The following is a 19,090-nucleotide window of genomic DNA, read 5'->3' as shown; positions in this document are numbered from 1 at the left end:
ACTTCAAACATTTTTCAGTCAGCTAAATATGTTCTGTATGTTCTTTGCAACTTCCAACATTTGCCAATGCTTTATTACCTACATCTCCAAACTAATTTCCTGTAACTTTGCAAAGCTGAATCTTACAATGTAATGTGGAGTTAAGAAAATATACAAAAACATCTAAACATTCTCTAGTTAAAATAAAACAAAGTAGTAAAGTTTATTTTCAATCCTGTCCTGCATAATAGGTTATTGGTTTCACAGTAAATGAATGTTTGCTTATCAGGAATTTCCGTTAAATTATTAATGTATGTTTTTAAGAATGTGTGAGGACTATATTGATAATTCCATGAGTTATAAATATTTACATTTCTTAATTACACTCATTACATTCTCATGGAATTTTTGTCTCTATTCCTGTCTACTGAATTCAGATTGTTTTAACTGGTATATGCACAAAGACCTGTTGACACATGCATAAAACACATTTAGAAAGTAATGCTTACACTGAATTTAGTGGAATAAACTGCCATCTAGTGCCAGTGAAAGTAAGTGCTGTAGGTTCCTTTGCATAGGCAAAATCAGAAAACTGATATAACACTGTAACAGCATGATGGCTGATCAGAACTGCAGATCATCTGTGGACATGTTGAACTTTTAATTACAACATTTGTTTTTTATTAAAACGAGCAAACCGCAAAGGATGAATGCAGATTCAGGCTGTAAATTTAGTAGCTGTCTGCCCTGGAATGAAGCTTCAAGGCTATGGGCTTAAAAGTGAATGGTGCACAACAAACTAAACTGAAATCCCCTGGGAGTGATCATAAACGTGAACTTTCTGGGAGAAAAAGCTATAGACTAGGTGAGAGACAAGTTTTTCCTTTCAAGAATATGCATGAGCAGAGGTCGAAAAAGAATTCAAACTCAATCTGTGTGTGCTAGTGGAAGAAGGTGAGTTGAGGTGCTTCTGTGTGGCAGAAGTTTGAGGTGTCACTGTGTATTAGTTTGGGTTTGGGCACTAGTGTCTTGAGACAATCACAGTTGAAGAGCCTTGCAATTGTCACTGCTATCTTATAGTTAAAGGACTCTCTTGCTCTGAGTACTAGAAGCCAATGAATCTGACGGCCAGTCAGAAGGAAACAGGTCAAAATAAGGACTCTCTTGCTCCACATACTGCCAGCAAACCACCATGGAAGGCTGCCAGGACAGAATAATTTTCAATAGCCAAGAATCCCAAAATCTACTGTTCAACTAGTAATATTCGACAAATAACTCTTGACAAATGATCCATAGAGACTGAGCCATATATCTTTAAATTTTATCTTCTGTTTAGACTCATTCTTCATTTTGAAAGTATGCATGTGTGTGTTACATTATTATTTCTTCTCATATTTAGTAAATAACAAACTCACTCAAGAAAATCAGCTTAACTTGTTTCATTTTAAGATATAAATTCATTTAGTCTCATTGAAAAATATCCAAAAGGGAAGGTATCTTTTCGAAATGAATGTTGCTTCAACTAACTGGTGTGCAGCAATTTTGAAGAAAAATGACAAGACAATAATACAATTTTTAATATGAATATTGGTAACAAGAATGTGACAGAGTGTACAAGCATAAGAGAACACCCGTTGAAGTGGTCAGAGTAGGAAAAAAAGTAGGAAACAAAAGTAGGAAAAGGTGTCTTTAACCTAACAGCATGGAAGGAGACTTTGGGTGAAGGGAAACTTAGAAATCAAGAGATAAAAATTGAGTCAACAGAAAGTACATTGATGAAAACACAATTTTCTGGAGAAACTTAGGAGATCTGGCAGCATCCATGGAAAGAGAGAAACAGAGTTACCGTTTCGGGCCAGGTGACAGTTCTTCAGTTCTGTTAACTCTGTGAGAATTTCGTCCTGTGCCCAGAACACAGTTTGAAAATGCAACAAGTTGGCTGTTGCAACAAATTGCCTGACTTCTCACCTCCCTGATGAAGGGTCTAGGCCTGAAAAGTCAGCTTTTGTGCTCCTGAGATGCTGCTTGGCCTGCTGTGCTCATCCAGCTTCACACTTTGTTATCTTCTCACCAATTCTTCCAGATTTCCCACTCTCGCAATATGTTTATTCAGGCCCCACTAAGATTCCACCCAATATTCCAGGTGCAGTCTCACCAAAATCACAGCCTGAAAAATTTAAAATAAAGAACAGCAAATGCTGGAGTAACCTCATACATCTCCAGATCGAACTGCATCTGCTGTTTAACTAAGTACTTCACTTACCTCTCTATGTTTTTCTGGATTTCTTCACCTGAGATGATTATTTCAGTAGAACCAATGGCAGAGATAGGGGAAGAGACTCGAAATCAGTTATCTTTTAGTGGTATTATTGCTTGTTAGGAGCCTTAATTACAAGGATCCTCACCTCTTTAATATGTTGCTTTCCATTATATCAATCCACCAAGCGGAAATTGGACATTGATAGTTCTTGACATTAAAGTCAGAGTTTGTTCTTGGCTACTTCAGCTCAGCTTTTGCTCCTCTTGAACATCCAGCAACTTCTCAAGGCATTATTTAGGGCATCTATGTCCACAAATGATGGTATCGGGCAGCCTCTCAGAATTCTCATGATACTTCTATCATCCATTTGCAATACTTTTTTCTACATTGAAGTTGCATGGCATAGACCGGAAGAGGCTACCTCTCAAAGCAGCTTGTTTGCTCACTTATTGCTCACCTACTTGGTGCCTACCTGGATGCTGGCAATGTTCCAGCATTGCCTTTTAGTGATGGTGCTTTATCTACAGCCTAAAGTCTCCCATTATTGTTGTAGAATCCTACTGTTTAGCGTGTACACAGAGTCAAGATCTTTGTTATGTTTGTCATCTGTTATCAGCCCTTGGAGTGGACACTGCTGTGTGAAACAGTGAGTCACCGGTTTCACATGAACGGCAAGTACCAGCTGCCTGCATGGTAAACACATGGCATGAATATCTAACCAAATGCCATGTCACAAAGTATGTGGGGGTATAGTCATACGCCAAGTCAAGGTGATGATGGGGGTGGGGGGGATGCTGCTACCACTCAGGGATTCCCTGTACACCATGTCAAAGAGTCGGATCACTGTCAGTTTCCACTTGGGAAAGTGTTGGTGAGGGGATACATCCAACTACAGTATGGAGAATGGGCCATTTTCAGTCCTGTTGAGCCATCACAAGCGGTCAAGAGAATGCCGTGCCATCAGTTGAAGAGCAGCAAGGACAATGTTTAGGGTCTGGTTAACCTTTTCCTGAGGATGGCTGCCAAAGTCACTCATGAGGCTAGACAGCAATCAGTTCTGAGAGTCCATATATTGACCAATTGAGTTTAATGAAGGGTCAGTCTGTGGAAATTGTGAATGGGGGCATTCACTAGTTTTGTTTGTGTTCACCTTTGATGTCTGCAATTAAAAGCACATCTTTGGAAATGTCTGAGTGCTCCCTCGCCTGCGATGGGCCCTCCCTTGAAAAAGATAAGGTGCAGGTCTGCACTGGCGACAGAGTAGAGGTGACTTGGGTAAAGTGATAGGGTGGGAAGTGACAAGGGACTGGTAAGCAGTTTGGCCTCATCATTAGACAGTGAGTGGGACAAGAAAGTGAAGCTGTATGTGCCAGGAAGTATCAGCCACACCAACTATGTGCTATGATTAGCGTGCGTTATGGGCTTTTTTGTCATTACATTGCCTGTGGAGAGCTACTCTGCTCAATGCTTGGCTTCATGTTCAGCCAAGGTTTAAAGATGGTACAGGTGCCCTGGGTGCAGGTCCACTCCAGGATATCAATTGAGTGTAAGTGCTTCTGGATATGGTGGGTAGTTGAATCGGATTAATATTGGACAGGAGGGGTGCCAGAGAGGTGTAGTACCTAGATAATGAGGTGGGTTTAGGACACCTGGGTGAGAAATATTGTTAGGCCTCACAGAGAGAAACCTTCCGTGAAACTTGACAGTTGACCAAGATAGGACAAGGTTCAGAGATAATGGGAACTGCAGATGCTGGAGATTCCAAGATAATAAAATGTGAGGCTGGATGAACACAGCAGGCCAAGCAGCATCTCAGGAGCACAAAAGCTGACGTTTCGGGCCTAGACCCCTCTCTCTGATGAAGGGTCTAGGCCCGAAACGTCAGCTTTTGTGCTCCTGAGATGCTGCTTGGCCTGCTGTGTTCATCCAGCCTCACATTTTATTATCTAGGACAAGGTTCAGCCTACTGTGTGCAATTGTGTTCTCCATATTTATGAAACGATAGATTTGTGCTGGAGTCATAATTAAAAGTTTATTGAATTGGTTTTTAGAAGAGAAGTTTCTCCTATTATGAATAGATGAGTAAATTTTCTGTGAAGTTAGAAGAATAAGAGGTGGACCCATTGAAACATTCAAGCTCATGAAGGAACTTGACAAGATAGATATCAAGACAACAGATAAAATTTTCCCCTTGCATGAAATGGCAGGTAAGGAAGCAGGGGGGGAAGATAATAAGATGGGTTAACACCGGAGAGATACACACCCTCTTGTTGTCACCTCATAAAATAAGATCTGGCTGGGAAGGCCCGTCGCCAATTCAGGGTGGCAATTACTTCTAACCTGAAGAATGATATGAAAAAGCTGACTTAGGCAGCTGGGGATTGACAGAAGGGAGGGAGATATTCCATCCACATTAACTTGTGCACGGCCAATGGAATGGACACAGGACATGGGGTAGTCTCTGAGTCTGTCTTTTTCCTCATAAATCCCAATCCATCCATCCTGGTCCACCAAACTGCAATTAATTTGTTACAGACCAGACCAAACCACCATCAAAATATATTCAGAAGATAGCCTACACTCCAACATTTTCTTAATTTACAGGCAAATATTAGGCACTACATTCCAGATGCAATTCAATTGATTAAACTTTAAGCAAAACACACTTTATTTTTACATAACAGTTAAAATACAGACAAAATAAAAATAAAAGAATTGGCTTAGCTGTAACTCTTATTGAAATACTGAGCAGAATTATATATATTAACTTCTACTAATTAACTGAACTAATGTAGTAACAACCCATAAACATATCCTTGGCAAAGGCAAATTCAGTAAAATAGATTGTCTGACATGCAATTCGAGCAGCAGGAAGATAACCCCAGCTTTTAGCTGTAATGGAGAGAAGAATAAGTGCCTCTGTATCCAGCTTTAAGACCCCAGCAACTACAGAAAGCTGAAATTAAAAATCCTGCTTCTGTGGGAGCTTTACCCATTCAGGCTGCTTCTATTGTTACAACTTTAAAACAAAACTCAAGAGTTCACACGCTCTTCATTTTATTGGCTTTGAGCAACCCGCTCAGCAGCTCTGTCTCAACGTTTATATATAAAAAAGATCTCAGAACAAAATACACCGCTTAAAGCCAGAGTGTCATCACAATCGCTCTTGATTCTGATCCTTCATCTGGGGATTCCGTATTATAAGCGGGGTTTGGGGTGGCTGAGAGGCCACAACGTCTGGCATGGCACCACTGATATCAGTAGATACCAACTTCTGACTGGTCGCCAATTCCAAGCAGTTGGAACTTCCTGCTCTGGGTTCAGAAATTGAGCAACTATTCCACTGCCCGAGTTCATGTAAGATCCGGTGATCTTTCCAACCATGTTAGGCCTGGGTTTCTCTGCACAAAACTCTACCAAAAATACTGCTCTTGTCTCTGCTGGCTGCTGAATCCAGAACAAGGAATATAGTTTCAAAATAAGGTGTTGATCATTTAGGGCTGAGGTATGGAGAAATTTCTTTACTCAAATGATTATGAATCTTTGGAATTGTCTACTCTGAAGGGTTGTGGATATCTGTTGTGTTGTCCCATTTGGAGCAATATCCTATTAAATGCCAAACACGCCAACCATCTGGATGTTGTCACGTGTCCACAGGCCACAGATTCTCTACATTGTTGCACGCAATGCATAGGCTTTGATGAGTGATTGTCTTATTATGTGTTAGTTTAGCTGTTAAAAAAAAACAGAACGCATATAACCCTTTGTGTTATATTTAGGTAATACAAGAATGTTATTGCATGATGGCAGCTGTGAAATTCTTTTTGAAGAAAGTGAAACAAAGTGAAAAAAAACAGCCTTACAAGATTGCAGGTCAAAGGGAACAATGGTAAATAAAATGTAATGGCAGTCTAGATTTAAGTCCGGATTAGACAGCTTCTTGATCTCTCTGGGAATCAAAGGATACAGACAGTGCAAGATTAACAATTCAATGATGGAGCAAATTCAATGGCGTTATGTTTTCTTCCTGCTCTTATTTCCTGTGTGTTATGCTCTTATCTTGCAAAATTCATAGGAGTCCTGTTTAATGGAGGAATTGTCAGATTATTGAGCCCATTCAACCAAAATGTTTTCATGAGTTCTGATCTTAATCTGCTCTTTTGTGTAGGCAGATGTCTGGACAAAGGCCAAACTCAGAACTTGTTAAGAAGTATCCTGGTTTAGTGCTATATTTGACATAGAAATGCACAAACAAGTGAGGTATTATGAAATAGTATAGAATTTCATTGGTACATGTTATTTTGGATTTTCATGAGTATTACATGGATATGAACATTACTGTTAGTGCTCTGACGAATAATATATTTTCCACTAGTGTAGAATGTTACGGTTACTTGTTATGTTGGATTTAATAATCACTGCATGTTAGCTCTGTTAGTGTTTTATTTTTAAAAATGCAGGCACACAAAGTCCACAAATGCAAAAAGATGTCCCAAGCTTAAAGTAATTTTTTCCAAATTCGACTGAAAGCTCAGGAATAGTGGGCTTGATTGCACGAATCAGTTCCAAGATAGAATTAGAAAGTAAGAATGTTGCATGCCTTTGATGATATTTCAACCTTTCCATGCTACTTCATGTTTGACTCTGGTCTTTTGTGCATTCCCAAATATCCAGCCCTATCCAAAACTAGCACCAGAGCTTTCAACTGCATTTCTCCTGTCCTCTGGAATTTCCTGTCTAAACCACACTACATAATTGCCTCAGCCTCCTCCTGCAAGAAAATTTGAAAAGCACATTTTTGTGTCTGACCTCTCTTGTTTCTCTGAACATTTCCTTTCTCTTTTTTACCTTGGGATTTTGTTTTACATTTAAGGTGTTTTACACATGAAAATTGCTGTTATCGTGCAAACACTTCGGGCATAATTTTCCCATTCTTAGGCAAAATGTGGAGAGGTCATGTTTATAGCAAATAAACTCCCACTGCTAAGATAACTTACCTGAACATGTGCCAATTAACATGTCACAAATGTAGGAAAGTTTCTCGGCATACCGTAGGCTTTGGCACTGATGTCCCAGATTGGCAGAAGTTGTCAGCTAACCAGATGGTTTGCAGCTTTTGGGTCTGACAGACATAATTGCTGAAGGCACCAGTATATTTGGCTTCTTTAGATATTGGACAGTATCATTTCTATTCAATAAAGGAAAACTAAATTAGTAACTAAAAAGCTGATAGTTTGAGATAACAAAGTGTGGAGCTGGGTGAACACATTGCTTTTCTGATGAAGGGTCTAGGCACGAAACATCAGCTTTTGTGCTCCTAAGATGCTGCTTGGCCTGCTGTGTTCACCCAGCTCCACACTTTGTTGTCTCGGATTCTCCAGCATCTGCAGTTCCCACTATCTCTAACAGCTGATAGTTTAATGTCAGTCTTGTGCAATCTCTTCAAACTAGTTAGATTCTCTACAGTGCCAATAGAGACAATTTTGCCCATTGAGTCAGCACTAACCCACCGAAGAGCATCCCACACAGACCCACACCCCCAGCTTAACCCTCTAACCTTACATTTCCCATGGCCACTCCACCTAACCTGCCTATCTTTGGACTGTTGGAAGAAACCGGAACAGCCTGAGGAAACCCACACAGACACAGGAAGAATGTACAAACTCCACACAGACAGTCACTTGTGGTTAGAAGTGAACATGGGTCCCTGGTTCTGTGGGGCAGCAGGGTTAACCACTGTGCCACCCGTTATGGTTCTGTGACTTGAAAAAAACAGCTGCCGTAATTTTTTAGCAGCAAGAGATATTCAAAATATTTATTAGAGTTTTTCTCAAATTATTTCATGGATAAAAGAAGTTTAGTACATGGCAGTGTGTGTGCATGTAGCATCTACAAGATGTATTGCAGGAGTGTATTTAGTATCAAAAAAATGCAGTAAAATGAGCAAAGTTTAGTTAACAAAGTGGTAGGATTTATGCATACTGGTGAAATTGAAGTTGCATTGCAAATGGTATCACCAAAATCTCAATGCTGAACCATTTATTAATGTGATATAATAAAAACTAATGAAACATTATAAAATTAATATACGTGATATTCTTTTATCATGATCCAAATTATTATTTTACAGTTTGGATTTGGAAACAAGGCATTAAAATTTGAGGTGGCACATATTATCATTTGAAACTGACAGGCAGAAAAGGACCAGGTAGTTTTTCCAGCTGAAACATCCCCCGTTCTCTAAAAAGAGGGGTTAGGTCACTCCAGCCCTGGGCCACCAGATCCATCCCATGAGTCCATCCCGGAACCCCTTATTACCATTAACCTTTTCTCAGATCAGCTGGCAGTTTTATGCTGCCGAGATTTCTACATCCACCTACCAACCTCCCATTTTCTGCCTGTTTCACAGAAAAGGTAGGGAAGGAATGTAAGGGAAAAGTTGCTGACTAGCAACTTGCTTATGCAACACACTCCCAATTAAAATTCCACAACAAAATTCATAAAGCAACGAAATGACAATGAAAATGCAGTCTAGAAGTTAATATTTTAATCATGATCTGACACATTGTAGGTGGGGTATATTTGCATATTGACTTCCCCTTAAACATGCTGCAAAGCTGAACATACAGAATACAATCCAGTACTTGAGGGCAGGTCAAGTGGTCTTGGTGCTACACACACTGGCCGTCATTCATCTGGAATTTTTATATAAGAATAACTGCTAAGGAATTGCTGTATCTCTCTTGTGCATTAATATATATCCATTTATTAATGACAAATAGCTACCATATGATACACATTCCAGTGTCTCGTCTCTATTTCAACTATTTATTATTTTAAACAGATGATTTAGAGTGTAACTTGAATTCTACCGGCCCTATAGTTTTTCTGGCTCTTTCTTTGATCATTTGGGAATCTTTTTGGTTATCCTCTTGCAACACATGATCAATCATTGATTGGTCTCAGCATTAATCTTATGAAGATTTTTGATAGCATAACTAAGGAACCCTACTGTGGCTACAGTAACTTCAACTTGAAATTCTGACAGTTCGGAGCCCTCTTGTAAGTTGGGCTCATATCATGGTTAGCAATTTCTGTTCAATTACATGCATAAAATATGTAATTTTCAAGTAAGATAGATTTTCTGGGTGTTAGTTCAACAATAATGCCCAACACACCACATAGTTGAATTACTGATCAAGTTAAAGCCATGTAAAAGAAGATGACAATGAGGGAATGGCAAGTGAACTTGTTCCATGCTGTTGTGAGGTATCCTCTGCATAAGTCCATATTGTAGAATGTCTTTTTGCAAACAGGGAGGGGTGATTTGAGAATACTGTCGGCACCTGTTGTCACTGGTACAATATATTTCTGCATGATGTTTGCCAGGTGAGTGTGCGCCTACCCTGGAGATAAATAGGTGGGGTGTTTGGTCAAATGGGGGAAATCCAATTTACCTGGTATCCTTCAATTTAATCCCATCATTATCCAATTAAACAAGAGAGATACTCAATTTGTAGCCCACTGGACCAACATCATAAATTCAAGGCAAGAAAGTGCCAGATTGGTTGGCATGCATTCCCAACCAATTAAGTTGCTTTTGTTTATTCATTCATGGGACGTGATGCAGGCTAAGCCAGCATTTAACACTCTTGAAAAATGTTGAAATTGAGCAGTGTCTGATGAGACGTAGCCACACTTCTATGATGGATGATTCTGGAGAAAATAATTCGGGACTAAGGAAGACTGTACATGTCAACTGATGAACACACTCTTACACAAACTGAATTTGCACAGTGACAGATGGAAGACAAAAAAAAAACACAATCTGTCTCAGGCATTTCCAGAAATTATTGGTCTTATGAATCTGAAAATTCAACATCCAACTATTTCATATTGGCTCAATGCTTGGTGTTTGTCCCATTTTATCAATGTACCTGTCCGAGTTATAGGAAGGCATATTGCATAGTGATGGATGTCTTATTAAAAAAAACTTACTTTTCAGTAAACAGTTCCTAAGGGTTATACATTCTCCATAATACTTCATCTATCAAACTCACTGCAGAATACTGTTAAGATGCACTTTTAGGCAGCTTGGTAAAACAAAATGCTCGCACAATTATCTTGATAATCTTTTGGAGATGAAGAAATTTGTTCCCAATCATTCATACCCGCCCATTATTTTTTCCTCATTGTCTCTATGCAATTGTTCTCAACACTGGGGAGTAGTCTCTGGTTTTTCACTTCAAAAGGAACTGTTCTTTTCACATCTCTGCAGTTTATTACATGAAAGTTCTTGAGCTCTAACATGCCCAGTTCAGAAGGGTGCTGAAAAATAAAGCAATTGATAGGAACAGGATTAGATACTATCCTGTGGAGGTGTGCAAGTGAACACAGGGAAAATGATCTGTAAATGAATTTAATCAAAAATTTTACTCTGTCTCATTCATAGGCCATAACTACCATAAATGCCATGTAATTTAGTTCACTGTGCATTCAATTAAGATGTAGCAGAGTAAAATGGATACAGTGAAGTTGATTGATATGATAAAGTACTAGTTTCAGTGTGACATGTCTGAAACAGCTGCCACCCAAGTTATTCCAGAGCATAGAAACACATGGCAGAAGATGGCAATTCAGTTCCTTGAGCCTGTTCCTCCATTCAACTAAATTTTTGGCTAATCAGTGCCTTAATGCTATTTGTCCATCTTTATCTTATGACACTTGATGATGTTACCTCTCAAAACTCTTTTGATCTCAGTCTTACAAGTTTATTTTAATTCTGCATTCAGAGTCTTTAGGTGGAGAGATGTTCTAGATTATTCTTACACTTTGTTTGCAGCTTTGACAGTAGCATGTTTCTGATAATATGGAAAGCTGATCAAATATTATCTAACTGCAAAAACAGAACAAATATGGCCCAGTCAACTGCTGTCTTATCATCTTCCACTTCAGAGAAGAAAACCTCCATTAAACAATACCTTCTTACAAAAGTTTATGCTTCAACACTTACTTTTGGGCCCTCAGGCTTGCATGTTCAAAACCTTTCTCAAAGCAAGGCCCAATGAGGGGCAATGACTGAGAGTGGGGTTGAGGTCATGTTGAATGAGGGAGGGGGAAGAGAGAGGGGCAGTGGACGTGGTTGGGGTAACATTACTCTTGGGAGAAGTGCCTCAAATTGCTACCTGGGGCCTGGACATGAGGACTCCCCACCTCTCACTAGCCAGCAGTCCACAGTGGTTCACTTTTCTGAGGTTCACTTTTACTTTCGTTTTCAGATCTAAGTCAATTACAATTAATGCGAGTTGAGGGAACTCTGTTTACTTATCTTGATTTGTCTTTACAACCTTTATAGAATTTATTAAGTTTATTATGAAAAGTAGGATACAACAGGGATAATACTTATTAAAAGTGATGATTTTCAGTTGATCCACTCCAGGTTATCAGTTCTAGATACTGGTCAATTGGGCATAGGTTTCTTTTTCTCTTCAATGGTATCTCTTTTTGCATAAGGAACTACAAAAAAAATCACCACTTGTTGGCTAAACAGTTTGTGCTCAATTCTGATTTGTTTCTTGAAAAGTAATCATCACACAGGTATCACTTCCTACTGATTCACTTTTTGACATGCTGATCACATTGTAAGATCACACCCTTTATGACAGTTTGTCCCTCTTAACTTACTAACCATATAGATTATTCTGAAGATGATACCAGGAAAATCATGTATGCATCTGCTTAAAGTATGTAGCGTCACCGCCCAATGATTGCCTATTGTCCCAAATCTCCCAACTGATATATCTAACTAAAAAATAATGAAAGAACTGTGGATGCTGTAAATCAGGAATAAAAATAAAGTTGCTGGAAAAGCTCAGCAAGTCTGGCAGTATCTGTGAACGAAAAAACAGAAGTTAATGTTTCAGGTCCAGTGACCCTTCCTCAGAACCATTCCCCAAAACCTGTTAATGTCTCTTAATGAAAAGAGCCAAATGTTACTCTGCAATAACTGTTGATGCCTGAAACAAATTACTTCTCAAAATAACCAAAGAGGATTAATATAGATAGGTCTATTGCATACTTCAAGTTACAAGACTAAACAATTTTAAAACATTGCTGTTTCTTTAAGTAAATGCTCTGTCCTCTTCAAAAGCGTTTTCCCATTTGTCAGCTTCAGTTTACATTAGTCTGAACCATTAAAGCAACCATTGAACCATAAACTCATGACTTTACATTTACCTGGGTAGAAATCCAATAACACTGTCAAACCTCATTAATTCCTATTAAATCTGAATGGTGAAAGGAGAAGGCCATTCTTAATTGCCCATTTAATGGTCTTACTTGGGCTGTGGGCAAGTTGCCCACACACAGTTTATTCATCCATATAGTTGTTATGAGTCAATGGTTGGGTAGTGGGCACATTGCTTTTACAGTGTACCCACCTGTGTTTCTCCTTGCAGGTGGCTTGTAAAGTTCAGCCAGTCAACTGTGTTTCTCTATCCACAGATGCTGTCTGACCTGCTGAATATTTTCAGCATTTCTTTTTTTTTCAGCATCCACAGTGTTTTAATTTTATAACCATTGTGAACTGCAGAAGACTTCAAAGCTAAAACTTAGAAATTTCCAGTGCAACTTTGTGGAAAATGAAACTACAAGTGTCCATTTTGAAACTGTCTTGAAAATAAATAAGAAATAAATATTTTAAAAGCATTACTAAATTGTCACAATTTACAGTGTCTGTTTAGTCAAAAACCACAAAGCAATATTTCATTACAAGTTAACTTATAGTAGCTGACATGTCTTTTTCATTTTTTTTAATTGAAACAGAAATTCCAGTGATTCTTCCCTCTGATCTCAGGGGTGAGAAAGGTGCTCCAGGAAAACCTGGCCCAAGAGGACCTCCTGGATTGCCGGGAATTCCAGGAAAACCAGGAAATGGAAAGCCGGGTCTTCAAGGACGGATTGGACCACCTGGAGTGCCAGGACTTGCAAGCATTGGAAAACCAGGAATTCCAGGACAACCCGGTAAACCAGGTATCAGAGGAATTCCAGGACCTAAAGGTGACATAGGACCCAGAGGGGATATGGGACCCAGAGGCCTTCCTGGGCCTCCAGGATTACCTGGACCTTCAGGTTTCTCTGTCATTGGTAAACCAGGAGCTCCAGGAGCAGATGGATCACCAGGGCTTAGAGCAGAGCCAGGTCTAAAGGGAGAACGTGGACCTCCAGGGGACCGTGGTCCCAAAGGTGAAAGTGGGTATGGAAAACCAGGTGCACCAGGTCTGAGAGGTAAGGAAGGGGCACCAGGTAAGCCTGGACCTCCAGGCCAGCCTGGAAGAGGAAAGCCAGGACTTAATGGTTTACCTGGTGGCCCTGGTGAGAAAGGGGAAGCTGGACAACAAGGTGAACCAGGACTTCCAGGTCCACCTGGTCCTCAGGGGCCAGCGGGAAAGCCAGGATTGAATGGCATAGGAAAGCCAGGTCAGGATGGGTTATCAGGAATTCCAGGATCTAAAGGTCAAAAGGGGCAAGCCGGGCCACCTGGTGCTCGTGGTCTTCCTGGAGCACCATCATATGCAAAGCCTGGAATAAATGGACTTCAAGGTGAGCGGGGCATTCCTGGAAAACCAGGTGCCCCAGGACTCAATGGTGAACCAGGATTAAATGGCTTACACGGTGAACCTGGAGCTAAGGGAGAGCCAGGTCCTCCAGGTCCTGTGGGCCCTAAAGGATTCATGGGGAAACCAGGTATTCCAGGTGTCAAAGGTGACATTGGGATCATTGGGCCACCAGGTCTGAAAGGAATGCCAGGTGACCATGGACAGAATGGATTACCTGGGAAACCAGGTGTGCCTGGTGAGAGAGGTTTACATGGACCTCCAGGACCACCAGGAAAAATTGGTCAAAAAGGTGAAGCTGGGTATACAGGGGTCCCTGGACCACCAGGAATAGCTGGTCCTGTAGGGCCCAAAGGAGAGCCAGGGCAGGCAGGTCAACCTGGACCAAGGGGCTCTTCAGGAATACCTGGTCTTCAAGGGCCATCGGGTCCAATTGGACCTACAGGTTTACCAGGTCCCAAAGGAGAACTAGGACCACCAGGTTTGCCAGGAGAAGGCACATTAGGTGAACCGGGAATGACAGGACCAATAGGTCGGCCTGGAAATCCTGGAATACAAGGCATGAAGGGAGCCCAAGGTCTTCCAGGACCACCTGGTCCACCAGGCCCACCGGGACTCCTCATTAATGGGGAATTAACAGGTGTATCCGGCCTTCAGGTAGATGGACCTGTGGACGGTGCAAAAATACCAGGGAATGGAAAACCAGAGTACGGAATGGGAGAAATCTCTGCAAAGGTAGCTCCTGCCTTCACAGCAATTTTGACAAAGCCATTTCCACCATCAGGGACACCCATTAAGTTCGATAGGATTTTATACAATGGACAAAGTGGATATAATCCAGCAACTGGAGTGTTCGTGTGTCAAATACCAGGTGTTTACTATTTTGCTTATCATGTGCATGTCAAGGGAACCAATATATGGGTAGCACTGTATAAGAATAATGTGCCTGCAACATACACATATGATGAATATAAGAAAGGATATCTTGACCAAGCATCAGGAAGTGCTGTACTGGAACTTAAAGAAAATGACCAAGTATGGGTCCAGATGCCTTCAGACCAAGCCAATGGATTATATTCTACTGAATACATCCATTCCTCTTTCTCAGGATTCTTACTTTGCCCAACATAACATTGATCAACTTGAATTAGTGGATATATATATATATAGTGTAGTAATAAACTGTATCAAGAGGGACAGAGTATCACTGGAAAAAGCACACACGTTATTTTCTGTTGCTACATTTTTCCAGTTTTGAAGAAACCTTAAAAGCCTCTGGATGGCAACCAGCAAAGTATAACAACAACATGTCAGACATTTCAACTAGTGACTGCACGTGTCTCCAGTTTATGTTGCAATGGATTAAATGTGGAACAGTTACATTTATATGGGCAGTTAGAGGCAAAACTTATCTTCATTTGCAATGCAAGTCAATATGGTGCCTGTTACTTGTACTCCCTGTGCCTACTCTTGAGTAATGATCTACCTAAGGATATATTTCCTGCTTTTACACATTTGTACCATTGACAGAAAACAAAACTATATTACCCAGTTGTATTCTAGTTATTATAATCATACCTTTTGAAGTGCAATACATGGTAAGTGGTGTTCCATAGTGAATTCAGACAACTGGGCACACTGTAAACTGGGTGAGAACTAAAACATTGCAAACTGGTAATCATCACCACTTGCTTGAATCTTAAATTTCAATTTAACATGTAATGCTAACGTGAAAAAGATTTAAGGTTGAGCAGTGTAGTGCAAACTAAGTGTTTCTTTTGTACTGTTTTGATTATCTGTATTTTGCATTGTCGTGATGACCTGAAATATTGCTGAGTTTCAATTTGATTGCAGTTAAAGGATAAGGAATATTGAACTATATATATTTTAAAATCAACCTATCTCAACATGCCAAGACATACCTCTGGCTTAGGTGGGACTTGAACCCAGACTTCTTGACCCAAAGATGGGGGCACTGTGACTGTGTCAGAAGAAACCCTCACATTGAACTATAGACATTTTCTAATCTACAGAAATATTGAAACATACTGAACCTAAATCAACACTTGCAGGTGTCTCTCAGATACATGCAGCCCAGTTACTCATTAATTTGATTCAATTTGGTGATTCTGCTAGAGGACTGACACTTTCAAATGCCACTATTTTTCCATTGTCAAAGACTGTGAAATGCTTAGTCTTTCTCAAGCTCAATTCAGAATCTACTTGATTACAATTACAAAAAAAATTCCAAAGTTAAGACAAGAAAATTTACAACAAAGTTAAGACCTGAGAGCACCTTTTTTTTAAATGGCAGTTGTAAAATCTGATAACAGATCCATGAAAGGGATGTACATTGCTGGGTTCAAAAAGTTCCAGAGGTGGACCATTGTTTTCTGTAGAAGCCATACTATATATTGTCTCATGTTGGATTGGATGAGTACAGTTTCTGAGACATTTTTGCAACAGTTAAGGCTGTTTTTTCACAGAGAGGCAGGAATGCAGTAGCTGTCACTTTAAACATCCAGATGTTATTTCTGATTGTTACATTTGTTTTCAAGGAACTTTTTAATGTAAAACATTTTCTGATCTTATATAGCTCAATTATATATGCCTCTGAAAACGTCTAAAAATTTTGGTAGATTTTCTTCAACTGAATTTTATTTTGTTAAAAATTATAATTGAATTTCTTGCGTTGGTTAATTTTCAAATGCCTTACCTGTGCCTTTTTTTGTACTTTACAGTGATGGTATCTTTCTCTGGCCAAACAAAACCATGTAATTTGACTCTTTAAGCACAAAGGCTGGGAGGATAATTAAGAAAATGTTAACAGTATTTTAAGAAGCAATTATCTATTTATTTTAAAGGATTTTCTCCCAAAATTGAATTTAACTAACATTTGAATACATTAATCGTTCATTAATTGATAGTCACCAAAATTAACTACAAGGCACAAGTGTGCAAAAAAATATAATTATGTTATTATAATCTAGTCTTCTACAAACTTTCTGGCAGATTGTTTTTCCTACCATTGAAATACAATATCTCTACAATTAAACTAATTTTTGGCTAACAAATTGAGCAGTATCTATTTTTTGCTGAGAAGTCTTCACTCAGATGGGGAAGCCTAAGAAACTTGGGACATTGGGCCTTGGACTCTACTGTCACATGAAAGGTGCAATAATAGGAACATGCACAGGTACTAATGTCTAAGTGAATGATTGAACCAGTGTGAGGCAATCTGGAGGAGAAATGGCAAGACCACAAATTTCTTTTTGGTGAGTAAGTGGGTATTAGGAGGTCAGTCAGAACAGATCATTGGAGGGAACAAAAACAAAATTGCTGGGAGCAGATCATTGGAGGGATTAGCAGCCATGTTGGCAAGCCACTGAGGTCAATCGCTGAGTAAAGCCCAGGAGGTCAGGATCACGCCCAAGCCCAAGCCTGAAAAAAGATTGGTTGGGGAGGGGAAGGTGGGTGGGTCAGGCCTAGAAGTTACCCAGGAGTGAGGCTGTAGATCCTGGGACTAAGGGTGGCACTGTTTAAGTGATCACAGTAAACTTTCCATTTTGTGCTCAGCATTGATTTTCCTACAGGCAAACAACACTGATGCTGGTTAGCTCAAGTACAAGCCAAAATTGCAAAAGGGAACCAAAGTAAGCAATTGACCCCTAATTTGCATGTGATTTGATGCCTGCATCTGACACGGGCGATGGACGCCCCATGTTTGGCTTTCATCATAATGGCATGGAGCTTGACTTGCAGTAGAATTACACACATGTGACACAAAGACAATTTTAAACACAAAATGGCACTTACAATGCCAAACCATGGGTACTGTGTAGCAGAGTTTCTAATCCTAAAATTAATTGTTGGTAATCACATCCACAAAATCAAAGAATTATGTAAAAGGTCATTGGTTAATCATAGTTTTAACAGAAAATAATGCCCAGTTTGAAGTATTCTAGACAGATTTTCCCATAATTATTTTTATGGAACTGTAGATTTACACTGCACACATTCTGAGAGAAAGACAATTAAAATATCCCAATCTAGTGGAGCAAAGGAAATTGAATTGGAAAATGCATAAAATTTAGTTTCAAAACAACATGCTACTGACAATAATTATTTCAGTCATTACAGCACAACACTGAAATTACAAGTACTGTAGAGAAAATCACACGTCATGGAAATGTTAAGAACTAGTTAAAATGCTTTTAAATTGTTATTGATATTAAAGGGGTGTGCCAAGGTTTATTTTATCTAATGCCTTTTACAAACTAAATTGCTCCAGTTATTAAGAAATAGCACAAAATGCTCTTCTACATTCCTCAATCATTTCAATGTGTATGATTGAAAATATGAGATCTCCATCAATCAGAACAAAGGCACAGGTCAAAGGCTTGGAAAGATTAACAGGTATGAATTTGTAAGCATTAATCTAACTATGATTTTGCCAATTTAGAGCTGGAAGTCAGCAAACTGAGAAGTTCGCTCTTCTACAAAGAAGTCAATATACATTTCCATCTAAATATTTCAGCTATATATTGTACTTTATTAATCTGTTAAGTCAAATATCAATACAGTATAACAATTCCAGCATGACAAAATTGCATTCCAATGTTCAGTAATATATTCAACTTTTCATAACCTGTTGTTTTCACATGAAATCGTATTCAAATCATTAATGAGTTGTTAATTATGGAGAAAAACAGGCATTCTCTCTTTTTTAGTAAAATTAGAATTTCGCCTCAATGGCTTTGATTGCCAGATATTGAAGGAAATGTTCTTTTTTGTAAATACTTATGCACTGTACTAGTAACTGGTAAAATGCACTCTTATTTTATTTGAATTGAAAACCAGACTCTTCTTTGAAAGCTAAACTACTTGATTGTATTGATACAACATTAATAAAAGATTTCCTGATATAAATGATATGCATTTGTTCTGTTTGTTCAGATTTAACAAGATGTTTACAGTTTCTTTTTCCAGTCAGAGCTTTCTTACAAAATATGATTCGCAGCCACAAAGACTACTCTAAATTTCTACCAGATTGTGGTTGTAGGCAGAAACGTCATGTTTTTTCCAAGTTTATTCATTATGTTAGTTTGTTAGTATGGGTGCAACTTCCCATCCCTGGAAATGGTAAGAGAGATGGGACAAAGGGGAAATAATTGGTAAGTTCACCCTGTGCAGATACATGGCCCCTTCCTACTACCTCACTAATGAGTGTGAAAAG

The 19,090-nt window shown here is 39.2% G+C and overlaps 1 protein-coding gene across 5 annotated transcripts in view; it reads left to right on the top strand.

The window, feature by feature from the left end:
- col8a2 (collagen, type VIII, alpha 2) overlaps positions 1–18,751 on the top strand; it is a 173,217-nt gene extending 154,466 nt beyond the window's left edge. For all 5 annotated transcript variants that reach the window (XM_048558319.1, XM_048558318.1, XM_048558322.2 and 2 more), the window contains one exon: positions 13,064–18,751. In XM_048558319.1, the coding sequence (XP_048414276.1) occupies positions 13,064–14,985 (1,922 nt within the window). In that variant the 3' untranslated portion in view covers positions 14,986–18,751. The remainder of the gene's footprint in view (positions 1–13,063) is intronic.
- Positions 18,752–19,090: the final 339 nt, after the last annotated feature.

Source organism: Stegostoma tigrinum, chromosome 24 (assembly GCF_030684315.1).
Source record: "Stegostoma tigrinum isolate sSteTig4 chromosome 24, sSteTig4.hap1, whole genome shotgun sequence".
Classification (NCBI taxonomy): domain Eukaryota; kingdom Metazoa; phylum Chordata; class Chondrichthyes; order Orectolobiformes; family Stegostomatidae; genus Stegostoma; species Stegostoma tigrinum.
This window is presented reverse-complemented; position numbering and strand designations above follow the sequence as displayed.